Source organism: Urocampus carinirostris, chromosome 15 (genome assembly GCF_059441175.1).
Source record: "Urocampus carinirostris isolate Australia breed hairy pipefish chromosome 15, RoL_Ucar_1.0, whole genome shotgun sequence".
NCBI lineage: Eukaryota > Metazoa > Chordata > Actinopteri > Syngnathiformes > Syngnathidae > Urocampus > Urocampus carinirostris.
In genome coordinates, this window is record NC_142363.1 from 34,180,585 (window position 1) to 34,200,766 (window position 20,182).

General features: G+C 37.3%; 1 protein-coding gene across 5 annotated transcripts in view; it reads left to right on the top strand.

Moving 5' to 3' along the window:
• Positions 1-11,238, top strand: part of meis2a (Meis homeobox 2a) — a 165,272-nt gene extending 154,034 nt beyond the window's left edge. For 3 of the 5 annotated variants that reach the window (XM_088355160.1, XM_088355161.1, XM_088355164.1), the window contains exons 11-13: positions 2,084-2,194; positions 3,750-3,852; positions 11,091-11,238. In XM_088355160.1, the coding sequence (XP_088211286.1) occupies positions 2,084-2,194; positions 3,750-3,808 (170 nt within the window). In that variant the 3' untranslated portion in view covers positions 3,809-3,852; positions 11,091-11,238. The remainder of the gene's footprint in view (positions 1-2,083; positions 2,195-3,749; positions 3,853-11,090) is intronic. The other 2 variants (XM_088355162.1, XM_088355165.1) reach the window with 1 other exon arrangement.
• Positions 11,239-20,182: the final 8,944 nt, after the last annotated feature.

The following is a 20,182-nucleotide window of genomic DNA, read 5'->3' on the forward strand; positions in this document are numbered from 1 at the left end:
TATTTAAATGGACTTTAAAAATAAATAGATGTTTATATTTTTTCCTATATTTTAACCTAAATCTATTTGTCATTTAATTTTATAATATTTCAAAAGTTTTTTTAGTAGAAATATGGGTGTTTTTTGTTTAAAAAAAAACAAATTTTGCACATTTTAATTTTTTTTCTATTTTGGAACATTTTACCCAATTTAAGTAGAAATATTTAAATGGACTTTAAAAATAAATCCTATATTTTACCTTAAATGTATTTGTCATTTTATTTCATAATATTTTAAATGTTTTTTAAATGTTATTTATTTTTAGAGTATTATTAAAAAATGTTAGTAAAATAATTGTAATATATTTTATTTTTTTGTAAAATTATCTGTGCTTATTTCTAAAAAAATAGAATTATTTTACAATATTCTAACATTAATTTTTTTTAGTCTTTTGTAATTGTTTTACTATTACTATCAAATTATCTCACTGTATTTTTGTTTTATTATAAAAATATGAAAAAATAAATCGTAGTATATTTTAACTGGATTTTTAGTTCCAACATAAATTAAAAAACGAATTAATTAATCCATCTTTTTCGTTGTTTTTTTGTTTTGGTTTAAATTATCTCACTATATTTTAACTTACTTTTTTACTCTATATAAAATAAATGTATTTTAGTATATTTTAACTTGATTTTTAGTTAAAATATAAATGTATTAATTAATTAATCCATCTTTTTTGTTGTTATTGTTTTTGTTTAAATTACCTCACAATATTTTAACTTAATTATTTTAAATACATATAAAAATAAATGTATCCTAATATATTATAATTTGATTTTTAGTTAAAATATAAATTGATTAATTAATTTATTTATCTTTTTTGTTGGTTTTTTGTTTTTGTTTAATTTATCTCACTATATTTTAACTTACTTTTTGTTTTATTATATATAAAAAAACTAAATGTATCTTGGTCTATTTTAACTTGATTTTTAGTTAAAATATAGATAAATACATGAATTAATTAATCCATCTTTTTTTGTTGTTTTTTTGTTTTTGTTTAAATTATCTCACTATATTTTAACTTCCTTTTTTTACTATATATAAAAAATAAATGTATCTTAGTATTTTTTTTACTTGATTTTTAGTAAAAATTTAATGTAATTAATTAATTCATTAATATATGGGGTTTTTCTTTGGATTTTTTGGGGTTTTTGCTTAAATTTGGTCCGGGAATTTTGAGTGTGGTCACTGGTTGTGCTGCCTACACCACGTTTCTGTTTAGCACTCGTTTTGAAAGGAATCAATCGTCCTACTGTGTCGCTAATTCGACTTATACTTTAACCTTTCAACTTCAGTTCGACAATCCCAAAAGAAATCTCGTCTTGTTTGTATTTTGTGCTGACATGATACCTTCAGGGTTGGGTAGAGTTCCTTGAACTGGATTACTTTCAATGACTTTTGGATGACTCCGATACCAAATAATCTAATAAAAGACAAAAGAAACTCAATAGGAATCAAATGATGACTCACAACACGCGGTAAGCTTTCTCTCCTGGCTTTGATCTCTTTGATCTCCGGCAAAACGAACATAAAATGCCACAGAAGGCTGCACAAAACTAAGTCATTTTATTCCTATTGAGTTTCTTTTGTCTTTTATTAGCATATTTGCTATTGGAGTCATCCAAAAGTCATTGAAAGTAATCGAGTTAAAGTAACCCTACCCAACCCCCCCCCCCAAAAAACAAGCTAATATTCCCATCTCGACTTCCACGTTAGCATGCGACGATTAGCGTCATCGGTGATTTTTTATTTTTTTATTAGGTCATTTGTTTTAAAAAACTCAAGTGTGACCAACAGAGGGCGTCATAGTTCATGGACTCTTCCCGGCCGATCGGTCGGCTAGCCGGCGTTAGCATGAGCGCAATGTCTTACAGAATGTTTTGGGCGTGAGCTAAGGCAATTGCTGATGGTTTGGTGTCTTCTCTCTCCTTCTTTTCCTCCTTCCCTCCCTCCTTCCTTCCTTCCTTCCTGTTTTTCTTTTTTGTTTTTCTTTGCTTTTGACGGCTGCCGGCCCGCCCGCCTTTGTGTTGACTACAATCAGGTTTTCTTCTTGATCCTTCAGTGAGCCAAGGAGCAGCGTACAGTCCTGAAGGACAACCCATGGGCAGCTTCGTGCTGGACGGGCAGCAGCACATGGGGATTCGGCCGGGAGGTGAGTAGACCCGAGCCAAAATGGCCTCCCCGACTCGCTCGCTTCTTCTTCTTTCTGTTCCTCCTTTTCCTCTTCTTCTTCTTGTTTCTTTCATGTTCTTCTTTTTGGGCTTCTTGATGTTCTTCTTCCTAGTCTTCTGTTAGTTATTTTTCTGGGCTTCTTCCTGTCCTTTTTAGTCTTCTTTAGGTTCTTATTATTGGGCTTCTTCGTGTTGTTCTTCCTAGTTTTCTTTTAGTTCTTCTTTTTAGTGGTTTTCATGTTCTTCCTAGTCTTCTTTATGTTCTTCTTTATGGGCTTCTTCGTGTTCTTCTTCCTAGTCTTCTTTTAGTTCTTCTTTTTAGTGTTCTTCATAATGTTCTTTCTAGTCTTCTTTTAGTTCTTCTTTTTAGTGTTCTTCATGTTCTTCCAAGTCTTCTTTAGGTTCTTCTTTATGTGCTTCTTGGTGTTCTTCTTTCTAGTCTTCTTTTAGTTCTTCTTTTTTGGTGTTCTCCATGTTCTTCCAAGTCTTCTTTAGGTTCTTCTTTTTGGGCTTCTTTGTGTTCTTCTTCCTATTCTTCTTTTAGTTCTTCTTTTTAGTGTTCTTCATGTTCTTCCAAGTCTTCTGTAGGTTCTTCTTTATGGGCTTCTTGGTGTTCTTCTTTCTAGTCTTCTTTTAGTTCTTCTTTTTAGTGTTCTTCATGTTCTTCCAAGTCTTCTTTAGGTCTTCTTTATGAGCTTCTTCGTGTTCTTCTTTCTAGTCTTTTAGTTCTTCTTTTTAGTGTTCTTCATGTTCTTCCAAGTCTTCTGTAGGTTCTTCTTTATGGGCTTCTTGGTGTTCTTCTTCCTAGTTTTCTATTAGTTCTTGTTTTTAGTGTTCTTCATGTTGTTCTTTCTAGTCTTCTTTTAGTTCTTCTTTTTAGTGTTCTTCGTGTTCATCTTCCTAGTCTTCTTTTAGTAATTATTTTTGGTCTTCTCCGTGTTCTTCTTCCTAGTCTTCTTTTAGTTCTTCTTTTTAGTGTTCTTCATGTTCTTCTTTCTAGTCTTCTTTTTGTTCTTCGTTTTGATCTTCTTCGTGTTCTTCTTCCTAGTCTTCTTTTAGTTTTTCCTCTTTGTCCAATTCCTGTGGTTTTACTTGGTCTCCTTGTTCTTCATTTTCTTCTTGATCCTTCTTTACTTTCTCATGTTCATCTTCTTCCTGTTTTTCTTCAGTTTTTTTTAATGTTCTTCTTTATGGTCTTTCTTATGTTCTTCTTCCTAGTCTTTTTTTAGTTCTGCTTCTTGGTCGACTTCATGTGTTTTTTCTTGGTATTCTTCTTGTTCTTTTTGTTTTTGTTCTTCTTGATCTTCGTCTTGGTCCTCTCCTTTTCCATTCTTGTTCTCTTTGTTTTTGTTCTTCTTGATCTTCGTCCTGGTCCTCTCCTTATCCATTCTTGTTCTTCTTTCACTTCTTCTTGTTTTTATTCATCTGCACCATCTCCTTCTCTTTCTCCTTCTCTTTCTTTTCTTTCTATTTGTTCTTTTCCTTTTCCTTACGGTGGCTGACTCCGCTTCTGGCGTTTTTCTCTCTTCTTCCCAGGGCCTATGAGTGGAATGGGCATGAATATGGGCATGGATGGGCAATGGCACTACATGTAACCTCCAACTTGTAAAGCAAAAAACGCAAAGAAAAAAAGGGGGAAGTAAGTACTGGGCTCTTTATCTTTTTTATCTTTCATTTTCTTTCCCGGCTTGGGACCGCTTCACCTCCCGGGGACGCTTTTAACGCAAAGGGAGTAGTTAAAGATGAATTAAGTTGGGAAAAAGATGGCCGCCCCCCCTCCGTCCCAGGACTGGACTTGTGGCGCCAGACAAGAGAGGACGCTGGAGTTTTTTTTTTTTTTTCTCTAATTTATCGCGACTCGTTCCTCCCCCTCAAACGCACCGGGATGCAAATGTCGGACATTTAAGGGAAAAAATAACATCTCCCGGGGAATGGGCCGACAAGAGGGGGGCGAGAATTAAGCAAGCTCCAGTGAAGCGATAAAGAAGAGACGTGAAACTGTCCTGGGAGGGACATAAATCTGTCCCGGGAAGGATTGATGTCCAAATTATCTTATATGCAAAGATGGGAACGTCGCAGTACATTACGCCCCCCCCCACCCCCTCCCGCCCCGGGTGGGATTTATGACCCTTGGTTTGTTTTGAGGCGAGATGTGTTTTGATTATTCTTTACTGGACGCTGACAATTTAAGGATCGGGACGGGGTAGGCCTTGGGGTGCCTCGGTCCTAGTAGGGGACCCCCACGCTATTGAGGCCTTTGCGTAGATTTATGACCCGGAGACGGTTGCCGTGGCGACTAAAAGCGACACATCGGTGCAGTGTTTTCCAAAGTTTATGGCGCTATGGCGGAGATCGGCAAAATACGTTCCGGGGGGCCTCGTGCGGCCCGCCGAAAGAGAATGGTCAAAGTAAAATGACCATAAATCAAATAAAGTACTATTGATAAAAAAAACTTTGTCCCCAGGGTCCATTTGTGTGTCTGCACCAAAATCCTACAAAAGTAAATATCAAATCATGTGCTTAAAAACAAGGACCTCATCTATTATTTTGCCTTCATTATCATAAGAAAAATTCTAAAGAAATAGTGCAAAAATACTACTACAGTAATACCACAATAGAAAAATGCTACCTAAGAACCAAATAACCCTGACCCCAACCCTATTGAAAACAATTTCAACGAATGAATAAAATAATCAATAAATTATACATAACAGGAGCAGCACGGCGGCGCAGTGGTTAGCGTGTGTGCGGCACAGTTCTGAGGTCATGAGATCGAACCTGCTGTGTGGAGTTTGCATGTTCTCCCCGTGCCTGCGTGGGTTTCCTCCAGGCACTCCGGTTTCCTCCCACATTCCAAAAACATGCATGTCAGGTTAATTGGCCGGTCCAAATTGTCCTAGGTGTCCCCTGCCCACTGCCCGAAAGATAGCTGGGATGGGCTCCAGCCCCCCCGTGACCCTACTGGGGATAAGCGGTGCAGATAATGGCTGGATGGATGGATCTAAGCATAAATACATCTTATATAATAGATATAAATTTAAATTAAAATCAAATGAAAAAAAAACAAATGATTTAGCAAATCATAAATACAATAAATATAATTGATACAAAAGAAAATTAAAATCTAATGAAATAAAATAAATGATACATCGAATCATAAGTACATGAAATATAGTAGATACAAAATAAAATAAAAAATACAATAAATAATACATCATATCATAATTACATTTGATGTAATAGATATACATTACAATTAAAACCAAATTAAATGAAAATAAAATAAAATACAATTAATTAATTTACTTTTACTTGCACTACTTCTCAGAAACTCATGCATATTTATTATATATCATTCTTGGAGACCTAAAATGTTAAATGCATGAATTTTGAATATTTGGCGCGCTAAATCATTTGCTGTCGATGTCATAGAAAATGCCATAAAGAGGGGTGAAACCATCGTAAGGTGGGGGTGTTGTATCCCGGGGGCCTACTGCACTTTCACTCTTTAGCTACTGTACCATTTTTTTCAGGAACAAATTAAGTTAGCTGACTAAAACTGTTAATAACGGAGGGTAAGATAAGATAATCCTTTATTCGTCCCACAATGGGTAAATGTATTTTGTTACAACAATGAGACAATGAATAATGAATAACAGCTAAAAATATGAACAATATAAACAAATATTTAGAAATTTTAAAAAAAAGAATATTACCAGTGGTTTGGGAGTACCCGTAGCAACAAGATGGCACGAAGAAATAGCTACCTTTGGGTGAAGCTCATTCTCTGTAAAATACTTCTTGGGTCACTGTTTGTAATTAGCGTGCGGTGGTAGGTCCTAAAGTTAGAACCGCTTGCAAAATAATACACACTCTCCCTTTAAGGCAGGGGCCGGGAACCATTAAAGCAAAAATATTGGAAAAAAAAAAAATAAATTAAGAGAACCACACCATGTATTTAAGACAAAATTAAAAAGTTCTCCATATAAACGCTAACTCTTAAACATGTGTTATTTTCCTCATGTTGAGGTTTTTGAGTTTTCCCTTGCCCTCATGTAGGTTGTAGATCAGGGGATGTGTCATATTAGTCAGTGGTTTGCAATAATCTGTGGTCTGTGCAGCCCTTTGAGACTCCTTGCGATTAAGGGCGTCACAAATAAACATGACTTGGCTTGAGGTTTTTGAGATTTCCCTTGCCCTCATGTAGGTTTTAGATCAGAGGATGGTGTCATAATAGTCTGTAGTTTGCAATAATCTGTAGTCTGTGCAGCTCTTGGAGACTCTTTGTGATTAAGGGCGTCACAAATAAACATGACTTGACTTGAGGTTTTTGAGATTTCCCTTGCCCTCATGTAGGTTTTAGATCAGAGGATGGTGTCATAATAGTCTGTAGTTTGCAATAATCTGTAGTCTGTGCAGCTCTTGGAGACTCTTTGTGATTAAGGGCGTCACAAATAAACATGACTTGACTTGAGGTTTTTGAGTTTTCCCTTGCCCTCATGTAGGTTTTAGATCAGGGGATAGTGTCATAATAGTTTGCAATAATCTGTAGTCTGTGCAGCCCTTTGAGACTCTTTGTGATTAAGGGCCAAACAAATAAACCTGACTTGACTTGAGGTCTTTGAGTTTTTCCTTGCTCTGATGTAGGTTTTAGATCAGAGGATGGGGTCATAATAGTTTGTGGTTTGCAATAATCTGTGGTCTGTGCAACCCTTTGAGACTCTTTGTGATTAACGGTGTCACAAATAAACATGACTTGACTTCAGGTCTTTTGAGTTTTCCCTTGCCCTCATTTAGGTTTTAGATCAGGGGAGTGTGTCATAGTAGTCTGTGCAGCCTTTTGAGACTCCTTGTGATTAAGGGTGTCACAAATAAACACGACTTGACTTAAATTGATCCAGAGTAAATATATCCAGTTTACTAGAAACTTTTTGCTATTAAGGGTGTCAACAACTCATCGTGACTCGACTTAATATATATATTTTTTTACATATGTATCTTTTTATCGTCTTCTCTCTTGTGCACCAAAATAAAAATCCCTTCCATTATATTGTATTTCCATATAATGACAATGAAGGCCATTATTTCGTTCACCCACTATCTACATCTAAAGGGAGAATATTGTATAAAATTCCGAGCGTCCGATACCCGAAACAATTTAGCCGGCTGACATTTTGCAAAGCTTTCCCGGCTATTTTATCTCAACACCTCAGCCCGGCCGCTGCCCAATGAGCCGCGGAATAATCGACCGCCACTTCCCTTGATTAAAAGAAACCTTTATATGCAAATGAGGTCCAAGCGGGGTCAAAGACAGCCTTCTCTTCGTATCACCGGCAGCGATATTCTTTCCGTTTTTTTAGCCGGCAAATCCGGAAGCAATGTCCCCGAAAACGTTTTCTCGGCTCGGCTAATTCTTAAAAGGTGCTCGTATCGGAGAGGATTTAATTACGCCGGAGCACTTCTCTACGCTTCATGACCAATTACATTAATAGCTTAACGCCGAGGAATATTATTCTCTCTTGATTTGATTACGCCGCCGCAATATGCCGCGGACGGCTACTTAATTGCGCGACCGCCGTGCCGTAACCGGGGGGCGGGGCCTGTTTGGTGGGCGTGGCCTGTTTGGTGGGCGGGGCCTACTCCAGTTTACGGTGTCGGAAAACATCTGCTGGGGATTTTTTTACAAGAGACGGGTTTGACGGAGGGCAAAGGAGGTTATGTAGCATGTATGCTATCGGGCAGGGGCAAGACAAGCTACTGGACTAGTTTGTGGGTTTGATGAATGCTAAAAGGAGTAGAGGAAACCTCCGAGTCGAAATGAATTTGAACAATAGCGGGCTATTTCATGACAATACACAAAACAATAGTAAACGGATAACATAGATTACAGTAAAAGAATGCTCTTCTTTGGTTTGAGGGGTTAGATCTAAATTTGGGACACCTTGGTCTGCTAACCCTCATTAATTTCAATTTTAATTTGGTGACTGGTCATGTACTCTCCTTTTGTTTGATAAGCTATTATTAGATAGATAGATGTCTAGTTAGATGTCTAGATAGATGTCTAGATAGATAGATAGATGTCTAGATAGATAGATGGATAGATGTCTAGATAGATGTCTAGATAGATAGATAGATGTCTAGATAGATAGATGGATAGATGTCTAGATAGATTCAATGTTCTCAGAGTTTGCTGATCCACAGTCCAGACCAAAGTAATAATCCAATTCCTACCGGGACCTTGGTGTGAAGCTCTATGATGAATCAGATCCTTGTTGGATTCCTGGTCTGAATCTGTCGTCTATTCTGGAGTTCGTGTTCCGCCTGCAGCGAGCAATGACGAAATACGTGCTAACAACACTAGCTATGTTGTCTATGATGTCTTTTATTCCAAAGCTTTTTTTGAAACAGCGAATAACGAATCGTTGTCCGCTATGTTATGTGATCAAATATTTCCCACAATGTCTCCCTCTCAAATTTTAATCTTCTCTTTAAATTTCAAATGATCCTTTTATTTATTTTCCCTTTTTACTACTGGCTTTCTAACAGGGGTTACAGGTACCTGGTGCCCGTTCACGACCCCCTCTCCAAGCCTCGAATGATTTATTTTATGACCCCGGTAGTGAGGTTTTAAGAGAGCTGGTCCCACAAATATGTGCATCGCAATGATGTGCCGGGTATTGGAAAATGGGCCAAGCTCTCAACCAATGAGACCGGTCATTAATCTCACCCCCTCGTCCCCCCCCAGGGGCCCACCTTTCCCTCACAAGGGCCCCTCCAGTGTCATTTCTTAATTGCAGTGTACCAAGGTGCAGGAATGTAGCCGGCGAGCATGCTTGGTGACCTTGCAGCAACCTCTCCCCTCCTATTACAGCTTCTAATCCCCCGGGGGTTTGTATTAAAAGGGGGGGCGGCTGGGTAAAACCCAGACCAGGATTCGGAACCGGGGCCCCTGGCTCCGGCAGGGGACCTCCCGGCCCCGCCCACGTGAACTCGAACTGCTGTGTTTACAACAAGCAGAAAAGCAGACGTGGCGTTTTGAGGATTGATAAATGGGATGGTGGTCTGGAGTTTTTGGTGGGGGGGTGGTCCGTCTTGAGTAGGGTCATCGTAACTTCTGAAGAACTTCTGGCTCAGAACACACAGGGAGTCAGCCATTTTGATATTTTGGGACTGTATTGTCCCTTTTCCATTCTTCGGTTACGCCCCCCAAGACCAGAACCTTGAGATTTGGTGGACATGTCTTCCTTAGATCCAATGTCCTAAATCAAACAAGTCAGCCATTTTGTTTTTAATGGCCATGATGGCCCGTTCCAGGTGCCCATTAAAGGTGTGTGCTCTTAATTTGAAAATTCAGCCCCCCAAAGTCGGTACTACTCAACCACGTGTGTTCTAGAGGGCATGTCTGTCCCAACTCATGTCCTAAAACACACAGCAAGTCAGCCATTTTGAATTTTGTGACAATATTCTGCCTTTCTAGTTGCCTGTTGCTGACTCTTAATTTGAAAATCTAGCCCTCGAAGCCATTAGTTTTGGTGGACCGCCCCAAGTAAACCTACCATAACATCTGTCCTAAAACACACAAAAAGTCAGCCATTTTGCGTTAAAGTGGTTCATTTAGCGTCATTTTGGCGGACCCAAACGTTGCTGTTAGAGTAATCTATTATTTTTCGGAGTATAGCGTTCCAAAAAAGTCCTGCGATAGTCAAAACCCACAAAGTAAAAAAATTTATTTATTGATTAATTAGATACCACTAACATATAATATATGCGACTATAATATAAAAAGAACTATAGATCTACAAATAAAATGACAACAAGTATTGCAGTTGACTAAATGGCCTTTAGTGTCATCAATTGTTATTACACAATAGTACAAGAAAATTGGAGGGGTAAAGAGCAACCAGCTAGCTGCATGTTAGCATTGGGGATCCTTGAATTGAGCCAGGTTTCCATGATGATTAAAATACAAAACTTCCCAGTTGTAACGGTTTTCCTAAGAGTTGTAACTTCAGGTCATCCATTTCATGGGCAATGGTGAGATACAGGCTCAGCAGAGTTTTTAAATAGCCAAGCACGGCTATTGCTTTCTCTCCCGAACCTAATCAGTCTCTTCCCGGACCCGATAACAATCAATTAAGTAGTGATTATTGTGGAAACCAAGAAAGCATTTGGAGGGTACGTGAATTACAGGACTTTGGCCATGTCAGGACGTCTCCAACTGTTTGCTTACCTGATGAGAATTTGGATTCTAACTATTTGCTTGACTGATGAAGAACTTTTTGGGTTGCTGCGACTCAAATCAAGCGCCCGACTGGAGAAAAACAACACGTCAACACAGTATAAATGCGACTGTCTGCCCGGACAACTTCGGAACACGACCGAATGTTTGAGTGGAATAAACAACGTGTTCGACTCTCTCTGCTCTCTTGTATATGTTTTGGGGCGGGGCCGATATACGTCCTGCTCAGACATGATCAGTATTTCTTTGCGCTGTTCTGACTTTCCTCAGAGTCCGACTCGATTCGATATAACAAGCCGCTAAAATGCTAGCTGTCGCCGTGCTTAGCCGTTTGTTTGAGTGGATATGTTGACTTGTGCGCCGCCCTGCTGTTTGAATGACTGCATACACAAGCTTATCACTGTCATTCACATAGACAGTCACGCCTACCCAACACACACATACTAAGCCCTCCGAATCATCCCCGTGATAGCATTTGCTGCGAGTTGTCTGCTGTAGAAAAACACAATGCACGATGAAAATGTGCTAAGTATCGAAATTGCCAAAGGTAAACTTGATAAGAAAGGCGGATTACTTTATATTAGGGATTAAACCCGCAACAACTTCCCATGCTAACCGTTTTTTCTTCTGTTCTGCAGGTCTAGCAGGCGCTCCGGCCGACTACGTACCTCAGAGCGGTCCTATGAGCGTGAGCATGGCCCCTTTCGGGGACCCCCATCAGATGAACCCCTACCCCGGCAATCTCTGTCACCTGCCCCACCCTCTCCAGTCCTACCCCTGCAGTCCCGGCCACCTCCACCAGGCCGTGCTAATGCATGGAGGACCGGCCCCGTCCCACCTGGGGTTGCCCCCGGCCTACCTGGGGATGCCCCCGCCCCAAGCGGGGACCCCCACGCCCCAAATGCTCACGCCCATGGACCCCAACCCTGCAGGATCGGGCCTGGACGTCCACGCCTGACAGTCCGCAAGGGAAAAGACTATTTTTGGGGAGACTTTTTTTTGTAAAACAATCGGGAAAAAAAAGTTGGAGCGGAACTGAAGAATTACAGACAAACTGTGACATCCAACATTGTTTTTTTCCTTACCCCCCTTGTTTGTTACATTTCCCCCCAGGCGGAGGACCAAGCTATGTAAAGTCTTGGGCTTTAAAAACAAACAACAAAAACCCCTCAAAACACTTTTTTTTCATGTGGCTCTTTAAAAAAAACTCTGGAAGACTTTCTAAAAGAAATCAACTCCAAGAGTTATAAACACTGTAGAAATATTAAAAAATGAAATAGTTAAATAAGTTAAAAGCTTTTTGGGGGGTTTTACTCAGCACTACTTCAACAAATAAAGACGATGGGACGTCTCAAAAGGCTTCAACGGGGGACCACCAGGTCCAGAATCAAGCCCCGCCCCTTCACCTCCAGGACTGAAAACAAGCCCCGCCCCTTCACCTCCAGGTCCGAAACCCAGCCCCGCCCATTCCTTCTCTTTGAGGCATTTTGTTTTGTTTTTTATAGGATTTAATTAAAAATAAGGAACGTCTCAAAAGCTTTCTTCAAGGGACAACCAAGCCCCTCACCACCAGGTCCAAACTCAGGCCTGGACCCTCACCAACAGGTCCAGAATCAAGCCCAGCCCCTTCACCACCAAGTCCGAAACCAAGCCCCCCCCCTTCCTTCCCTCCTTTGCATTTTGTTTTGGTCGTTTTACGATTATCAAGAAAAAAACCAAGATGGAGCATCTCAAAGGGGTCCGACAAGGGGACCACCAGGTCCAGAATCAAGCCCCGCCCTGTCCCCCACCAGACCTGAAATCAAACCCCGCCTCATCCTTCTCTACAAGGAATTCTTAATGCCTTTCTGGGTTTTTTTAGGATTTACTTCGCACTAGTTCAACAAAAACAGATGTAACTTCTCAAAAGCCTCCACAAAGGAACCCCCTGGTCCAAAATCAAGCCTCAACTTGTCTCCAAGCCCCACTCCTCACCGCCAGGTCCAAAATCTAGCTCCACCCCCTCCCTCTCTTCAAGTCAGTTTTTAGGATTAACTCATTCCACCAAAAAAACAGACGTTACATCACAAAATACTCCTGCGAAGGACCACCAGGTCCAAAAACAAGCCCCGCCCCCTCACCAGGTCTGAGATCTCTCTTCGACCCTTCCCTCTCTTCGAGGGATTTTTGTTTTTTATGATTTTCCCCGCTCGATTTCAACCCCAAAAGACGGAACTTCTCAAGAACCTTCACAAAGGGACCGCCAGGTCCGAAATCAAGCCCCGACTTCTCCCCACCAAGTCAAAAACCAAGCCTGGACCTCCAGGACCAGGTCCAAAATCAAGCTCTGCCCCTTCCCTTTCTTCAAGGCATTTTTATGATTTTCTCCGCTCGATTTCAACAAAAAAAGACGGAACTTCTCAAGAGCCTTCACAAAGGGACCACCAGGTCTGAAACCAAGCTCCGACTTCTCCCCACAAAGTTGAAAATCAAGCCTGGACCTCCAGGACCAGGTCCAAAATCAAGCTCCGCCCCTTCCCTTTCTTCAAGGCATTTTTATGATTTTCTTCGCTCGATTTCAACAAAAAAAGACGGAACTTCTCAAGAGCCTTCACAAAGGGACTACCAGGTCCAAAATCAAGCCCAAAATCATTTTTATGATATTCTCCGCTCGATTTCATCAAAAAAAGACGGAACTTCTCAAGAGCCTTCACAAAGGGACCACCAGGTCTGAAATCAAGCTCCGACTTCTCCCCACAAAGTCGAAAATCAAGCCTGGACCTCCGGCACCAGGTCCCAAATCAAGCTCCGCCCCTTCCCTTTCTTGTTTGTTTTTGGGATTTACTCCTCACCCTTTCCACCAAGAAACAAGACGTAAAATCCCCAAATGCTCCTGCGAAGGACCACCAAGTCCGACATCGAGCCCCGCCCCCTGCCCCGCCCTCTCTTTAAGGCATTTTGGCAAAAGGCTGCTAGAGGACACCCTTGAATATTTGTCATGCCTTCTTATTTTTTAAACTCTTGAATGAATGTTTTCAAAAGAAAAGAAAAAAAACACCCAAGCACTGGATTGTGTTGCTTTTTTTATACCTTTTTTGTCCGCGGGTTGACTTCGGGACTCTCGTTTTTGAGCCGAGCCAAGGAGGAAGGAGCTCCACAGTGTACAGTAATAAAAGGGGGGGCGACAAACAGGAAAGGACATACAGAACGGACACGTTTGTGCAGCACTGGAGGATAAAAGCGATCCCCAAAAATTAAATTATGAACTCGATGCTTTTTGGGGGGTGGGGGCGGGGGCGTGGACCCCGTCACACGTGAAAAAGAAGACAAAAAAATATCGTAAAGAAACTTCGTACAGAGTCGACGTCTATGAATCGTTTCCTGTTGAATATTTTCCGTGTTTTACCTCAAAGACGAATGTTTTTTGCTAGTTTCGACATCTGCTGTGGCATTCATATTGTAAATGTCCATCGATTCCTTCCTTTCTTTCTTTTTTTTCAGTTTTCTTTTGTCGGGTTTTTCTTTTTCTCAGCACGTGTTCCTCACTAGAAGATAAGACGCCGTTGTCCCCTTTCCAAGCTTTGTTGAAAAAGTCAAATGGAGAAAAAAAAAGTACAAATAAAACGTAAGAAAAGGAAAAACAATGAAAAAGAAAAAAATACTTGTATGAGGACTGTGACGTATTGTTTTAAAAGGTGTTCAGTCACAAAATGCTGTAATAAATATTTCATTTTGGAGTTTTTGGGGGAGAGCTTTGCTTTATGAACTCGTCTGCTATTGTTATTTGGTTGCTTTTATGAGTTTTATTTTGAAGGTTTCGCGGGTGAAAAAAAATCTACATGGAGAAAGATTTTTTTTTTTAAATTAGTGAAAATGAAAAAGGCGATTTTATTTTGAAAGGACATTAGAAACAATATCGTAACCCGAAAGAAAAGACAAAAGAAAAACGAATAAAATTAATTAAAACGAAAATGTGATCAGGCTAAATATTTTAGTTTGAAAGGATGTCTAAAATTTCATATATATGTTGTTATGTATCTCTTACTATTTATATATAATGCTTTAAAACTATTCAAACACAAAAAATGACCCAAATATCTAATATTTACTTTCAAACATTGAAATATTCATAATAATGAATATTTTCTAATATATAAAAAATAATTAAACAGAGAAAAAATAAAATCCCCCAAAAACCTGAGGAAGCCAAAATATTTTAATTTGAAAGGACAACCAAAATTCACTCTAAATATTAAAGAATTAGCATTAAAAAACAGAATATTATGCATATAAATACATTTTTATTTGTCATTAAGAATGAAAATAGATAATGGAATACACTAATAATATTAATAATAATAATAATTCCAGATAATGTACGTTTTTTTATTTCTTAACACGTGAAAAATAATTCAAAAAAAATAAAATAATAACAATATTAATACAAACGTAAAATTTGATCAGCATAATATTTAGAACTAAAATTGTCTTTAAAAAAAAACAAATTTGCACCAGAAAATGGGACCTTGCGCATAGCAAATTATGTATATATTTTTACTTTTTCAACGAAATAAAAAATATTCAAAAACATAAAATCAATACACTGATGAATAAGTGAATAAAAAAAGGAAAGATATGATCAGGGGACCACTTTATTTTGAAAGGACACTTAATAATGACTTACCGAATAAAAAATGAGAAAATAAATAACAATTAAAATACAATAAATGGTTATGTAATTAGGATGTATATATGTAAAGATTTATCAGAACAATCTATAAATTCAAACAAGATTTTTTTTTAAAACTGATTTACAAAAGCATTCACATTTTTCTTCATGTAAAGTAATTACTGTAATATTAATGATAAAGTGGCGTGACGTCATCAAAAGTCGTCAAAACTGACGCTAATTGTCTTTGTTGTGCCCATTCTTTTCAAAAGGCTGCTTTTAAATAATAACAACCTCTCAATTGTGTCATAACATTATACCTAAAACCCCCCCATGATTTGTTTTAGTGTTTTTCTAAAATAAAGAGTTAAACAACTAAATGAAAGTGTTAGAAAAAATGGACAAAATGAAGCAAGCGCGCTGCTGCCGTGTTGCAGCGACACTTGTCGGCCGTTTTAAGTACTGCAGTGCAGGAGGCCTCGCTTCTACCACACACACTTTCCATTTGCTTCTTCTTTTTCTACTTTTTACAAAATAATTCTGCTGTTTTATTCTTGATATTATATAAAAGTAATTATCGGGATTTTGTGAAACTATTTGACTGTGTTTTAACTCACAGAAATTATTTTATTTGATCCAAAAACAGTTCCGCTCATTGTTTATTCGCGTCACGTTTATTGAGTTTCTCTTTCTCCTTTTTTTAATTGTTTTTATTCTATTGTAAAAAAATGTAGAGGTATTTTTTCGCTGTGATTATTTCAGGAGTTCTAAATTAGTTCAGTGAACAAAAACGTACTTTGTAGTAGTATTCTGTATTTAAAAACATATTACTGTATTAATTTTCCAAAAATATTTTTACATATCGAATTGTGTAAAAATACGTTAAAGAAATACTGTAATATGAAATCTTTTTTTTTTTTTTTAGAAATGACTGCAGTGTTACAGAGAAATTAATTTGTAAACGTTAAGAATGTTAAAGAATGTTTGAAAAAAATATTAAATTATACGAGATTGTTCTATGAAATCTTTAAAAGGACTCAATACGTTTTTAATGTTATGGAATGTTAAAATAAAGACAAAAAATATGGCTAAAACAATTCCAAGAAATACAAGAAAAATGTTAAATCAGTAAAGGGATTAAATAGGTTCTAAATGTTAAATAATATTTCAAAAGACACAATATTCAATTACGTAAAACCGGATTCAAATGTTAACGAATGTTAAAAACGACTAAAATGTTCAAAAAAGACTTCATAGTGTAAAAATGAGTAAAAAATAAAAACAGACTGACATTTTGTTAAAAAATGAACGCAAATGTGCGTTCATAATATTAAAAATGAATGAGAATGATATCATCATGTAAAAAGATGTACAAAAACGGGACTAAAATGTAAAAATATCACCAAACATTATTCATTCGTGTTAGATAATGTTAAAAAGAATTTAAAAAAAAGAGACGTCACATTAAAAAAATCGAGTAAAATTGTTCATTATATTAAATCATTTTAAATAAAACATTGTCTAATAATGGTAAAAAAATACAATATTGAAAAAAGGACTGAAAAATACGTTCATAACGGTTAAGTATCAAAAAAGGACAAAGGTGTAAAAAATGAACTAAAATACGCCATAATGTAAGTTACTATTATAAAAATAAGACTTAAATAAGAACAAAAAAAATATGTCACGATGATAGCAATTAATACTTGAATTGTTTAATCATTTTTGTCTCCTTGGATACTCATATTGAACCTTCTAATCCTTGTTTATGTTTTATTTTCTGTTGCGTTTTTACTTTCGTTTTTGTGGCGCATGCGTAAAACTGCATCTTTGATTTGTTGTTGTTGGTAAAATGCTCTCCATTTATATCGCACTTTTCTCGTCATTTAAGACCTCCCAAGGTACTTTATAATACACTCTACAGTTACCCATTCACACACACACTCACACACCGATAGCCTACCTGCTTGCCCAAAGACACTTTGACATCTCACTAAAAAAAGCCGGGAATCGAACCTGCGACCTCTTGGGCCCACGACTAGCGAAATGGCAGCCATATCTGTTCGCTTCATCAAGTTGGGTGATACAATTCTAAACTTTAAATGAGATAATTCACGTCTTTTGGGTTATTAATTGAATCAAAAGTGTTATATATATTTATATATTACATTTGGTTTCTTCTTTGTGCGCATGCGTGGCGTCTCCCTTCAACGAAAATCCACCCCATCCCGACGGACAAAGCCTCGATTTTCATATTGATAGCAATATTCTTCTTTTCTCTTTCTCTTGTCTAGTCTGTTACCAATTCGACCCCCTTTTTTCGAACCCCCCCACGGACCAGACAGAAGGTAGATTGCCTCTCTTTCTGTTTTTTTTTCTCCTTGACAGCGAATGATGGATGATCCGGGCCTCAACCAAACAACTCCGCCCCTCGATCTCCTCCCCTGTCACAACCCAAACATCCCCCCTCCCGGAGTGAGACCCCCCTCTCACCATGCAACGAAAATCGAAAAGTGGAGCTTACATTTGAATGCAGAGTTCTCCTTTTTTTTTTAAATGCGTTATTTGGGGTTTTGCAGAACATGCGCAGTTGCATGCGGGTCACGGGTGCAAAGGGGGGAGTCAAGGGGGGAGAAAGAGGGGGAGGGGGTCCGCATTTGGCCCGATCATTTATCAATGTCAGCCACATAATGATTCTCCCCGCAGTCACCCTATTGATGAGGATAATTACATTAGCTCACAGTCAGTGATCAATAAAAGCCTGCAGAGGGGAAAAAAGAGAATAAAAAAAGGGGATGAAAAACAGAAGACTTATAGGAAGGATGGTCGGGCTGCGTAAAAATAAGAAAAGTAAGCCATTAGAAACATTTCTTGGTGAGGAAAAAACAAATATGTTGAGGTGAATAAAGGCACATTTTACATTTTCGTTGGGTATTTCACATGTTACAACAACTTATTTTATTCTATCATGTCCTGTTCTGTCATATTCTATTCTATTATGTCATGTCTTGTCCTATTCTATTCTATTGTATTCGGTCCAGTCCTATTCTATTCAGTCAGGTCCTATTCTATTCTATTCTATTCTGTTCTATTCTGCCCGGTCTTATTCTATTCTATTCGGTCAGGTCCTATTCTATTCTATTCTATTCGGTCAGGTCCTATTCTATGCTATTCTATTCTAATCTATTATGTCCTGTCTTATTTTATTCTAATCTATTTTAGTCTGTTCTATTCTATTCTATTATTCCCTGTCCTGTCCTGTCCTATTCTATTTTATTTATTCTATTCGGTCAGGTCCTATTCTATTCAGTCAGGTCCTATTCTATTCTATTCTGCCCGGTCTTATTCTATTCTATTCGGTCAGGTCCTATTCTATGCTATTCTATTATGTCCTGTCTTATTTTATTCTAATCTATTTTAGTCTGTTCTATTCTATTCTATGCTATTCTATTATTCCCTGTCCTGTCCTATTCTATTTTATTTATTCTAATCGGTCAGGTCCTATTCTATTCTATTCTATTCTATTCATATTCTGTTCTGTCCTGTCCTATACTATTTTACATTATTTAGTATTTTATTTTCATCCTTAAGTGAAAATCACCCACCAATGTGATGTAAAAACCTAAAAGAAATCCTTAAAAGTATATATATATATATATATATATATATATATATATATATATATATATATATAATTTTTCATTTTATTGTTTTTTTTTTATAAATTGTAAAACCTTTGGACCCAAAATTCGAAAACAATACATGTTTTTAGTCCCAGCTACATGTAATATACATAAAAACAAGAACAAATATGTCACTTAAAACGAGGAAGGTTACGAAAGAAACGAAAGTATGGGATTTATTTTCATTTTAATGACGTATAAAAACCTCTTTTTCGTTATTTTCCTTTTTAATTTTCGCAGTATCTCCTGAACTTGCGTACATATCCGAGTGAACATAACGAATCAAATATAGTCAAAGTGACGAGAGCAACGAAATCATAAAACATGAATATATTTCAATTTAAGTGACGCCTGAACCTCATTTTTCGTTATTTTTTACACGATTTACTAAGGCTTTTATTTTGGACTGACCAGAAATTTCAAGTAAAAAACAATAATAATAAAAATGGAGTTATGAAATAATTTAGTATTTGAAAAAAAAAAACACTATACAAAAGTATAAATACAAAATCTAATCCATTAGTAATAAATCTCAAAATTACAACGACCCAGAATAAGTAAGATAAATGATATGAAATAATGATATTTTAAACGTGAGAGTAATGTAAAAACGTCGTTATTATTTTTCATTTTATTATTTATTTGTGATTTATTTTTTATTATTTAAAATAATAAATATTAGAACGCTAAATAAGGAAGAAACGGGTCATCAGATAATCCGTTTTTTTCCACTCTATTCGATTCTATTTAATTATATTTCTTCATTTTTTCACGGATAATTCAGAGAAATAAATAAACGCATTTCGCTCTTAATTTTATGACTAGAAAATAAAAGGAATTACAATTGTTTTGATTTCCATTAATAACAACGTAGTGGGCATTGTTGTCAACGCGACTAGACGTGGCGCTCCGGGATAAACAAGCATTAAAATACTTTCCAATAGAAAAATAAGATAAAAAATAATATTTGCATAAATCAGAAAAATAATAAAGACAATTGAATGGGTTTTTATCGTACGAATGAAAACATAAATCGTCTTATAGTCCGACAAAATTCCCGTCGTTGTAATCATTCCAATTGGAGGTTTTTAAACAGTGCGTAAATAACAATAAAAGGAATAAATCTCCTCAGCGGTTTCATTTCTTCACACTCGAGCGAGCGTTTGTCTTTTTCGCACAAACACGCGTGAAAAACACACGCGCGCGTGGAAAAACACCACACACACAAACACACAGCTCGAAAAAAAAAGAAAAAAGATAAAGACGCATCATTAGTCAAATTAGACAAGCCGCAGGGAAAAGAATAAAAATTTAAAAAAAAAGTCGGCCTTGAGTCATTGAAATCCTCCGATTCGATCACTTACGATTGAATTAGGAAAAAGCCTGGGGGCGGCAGGGG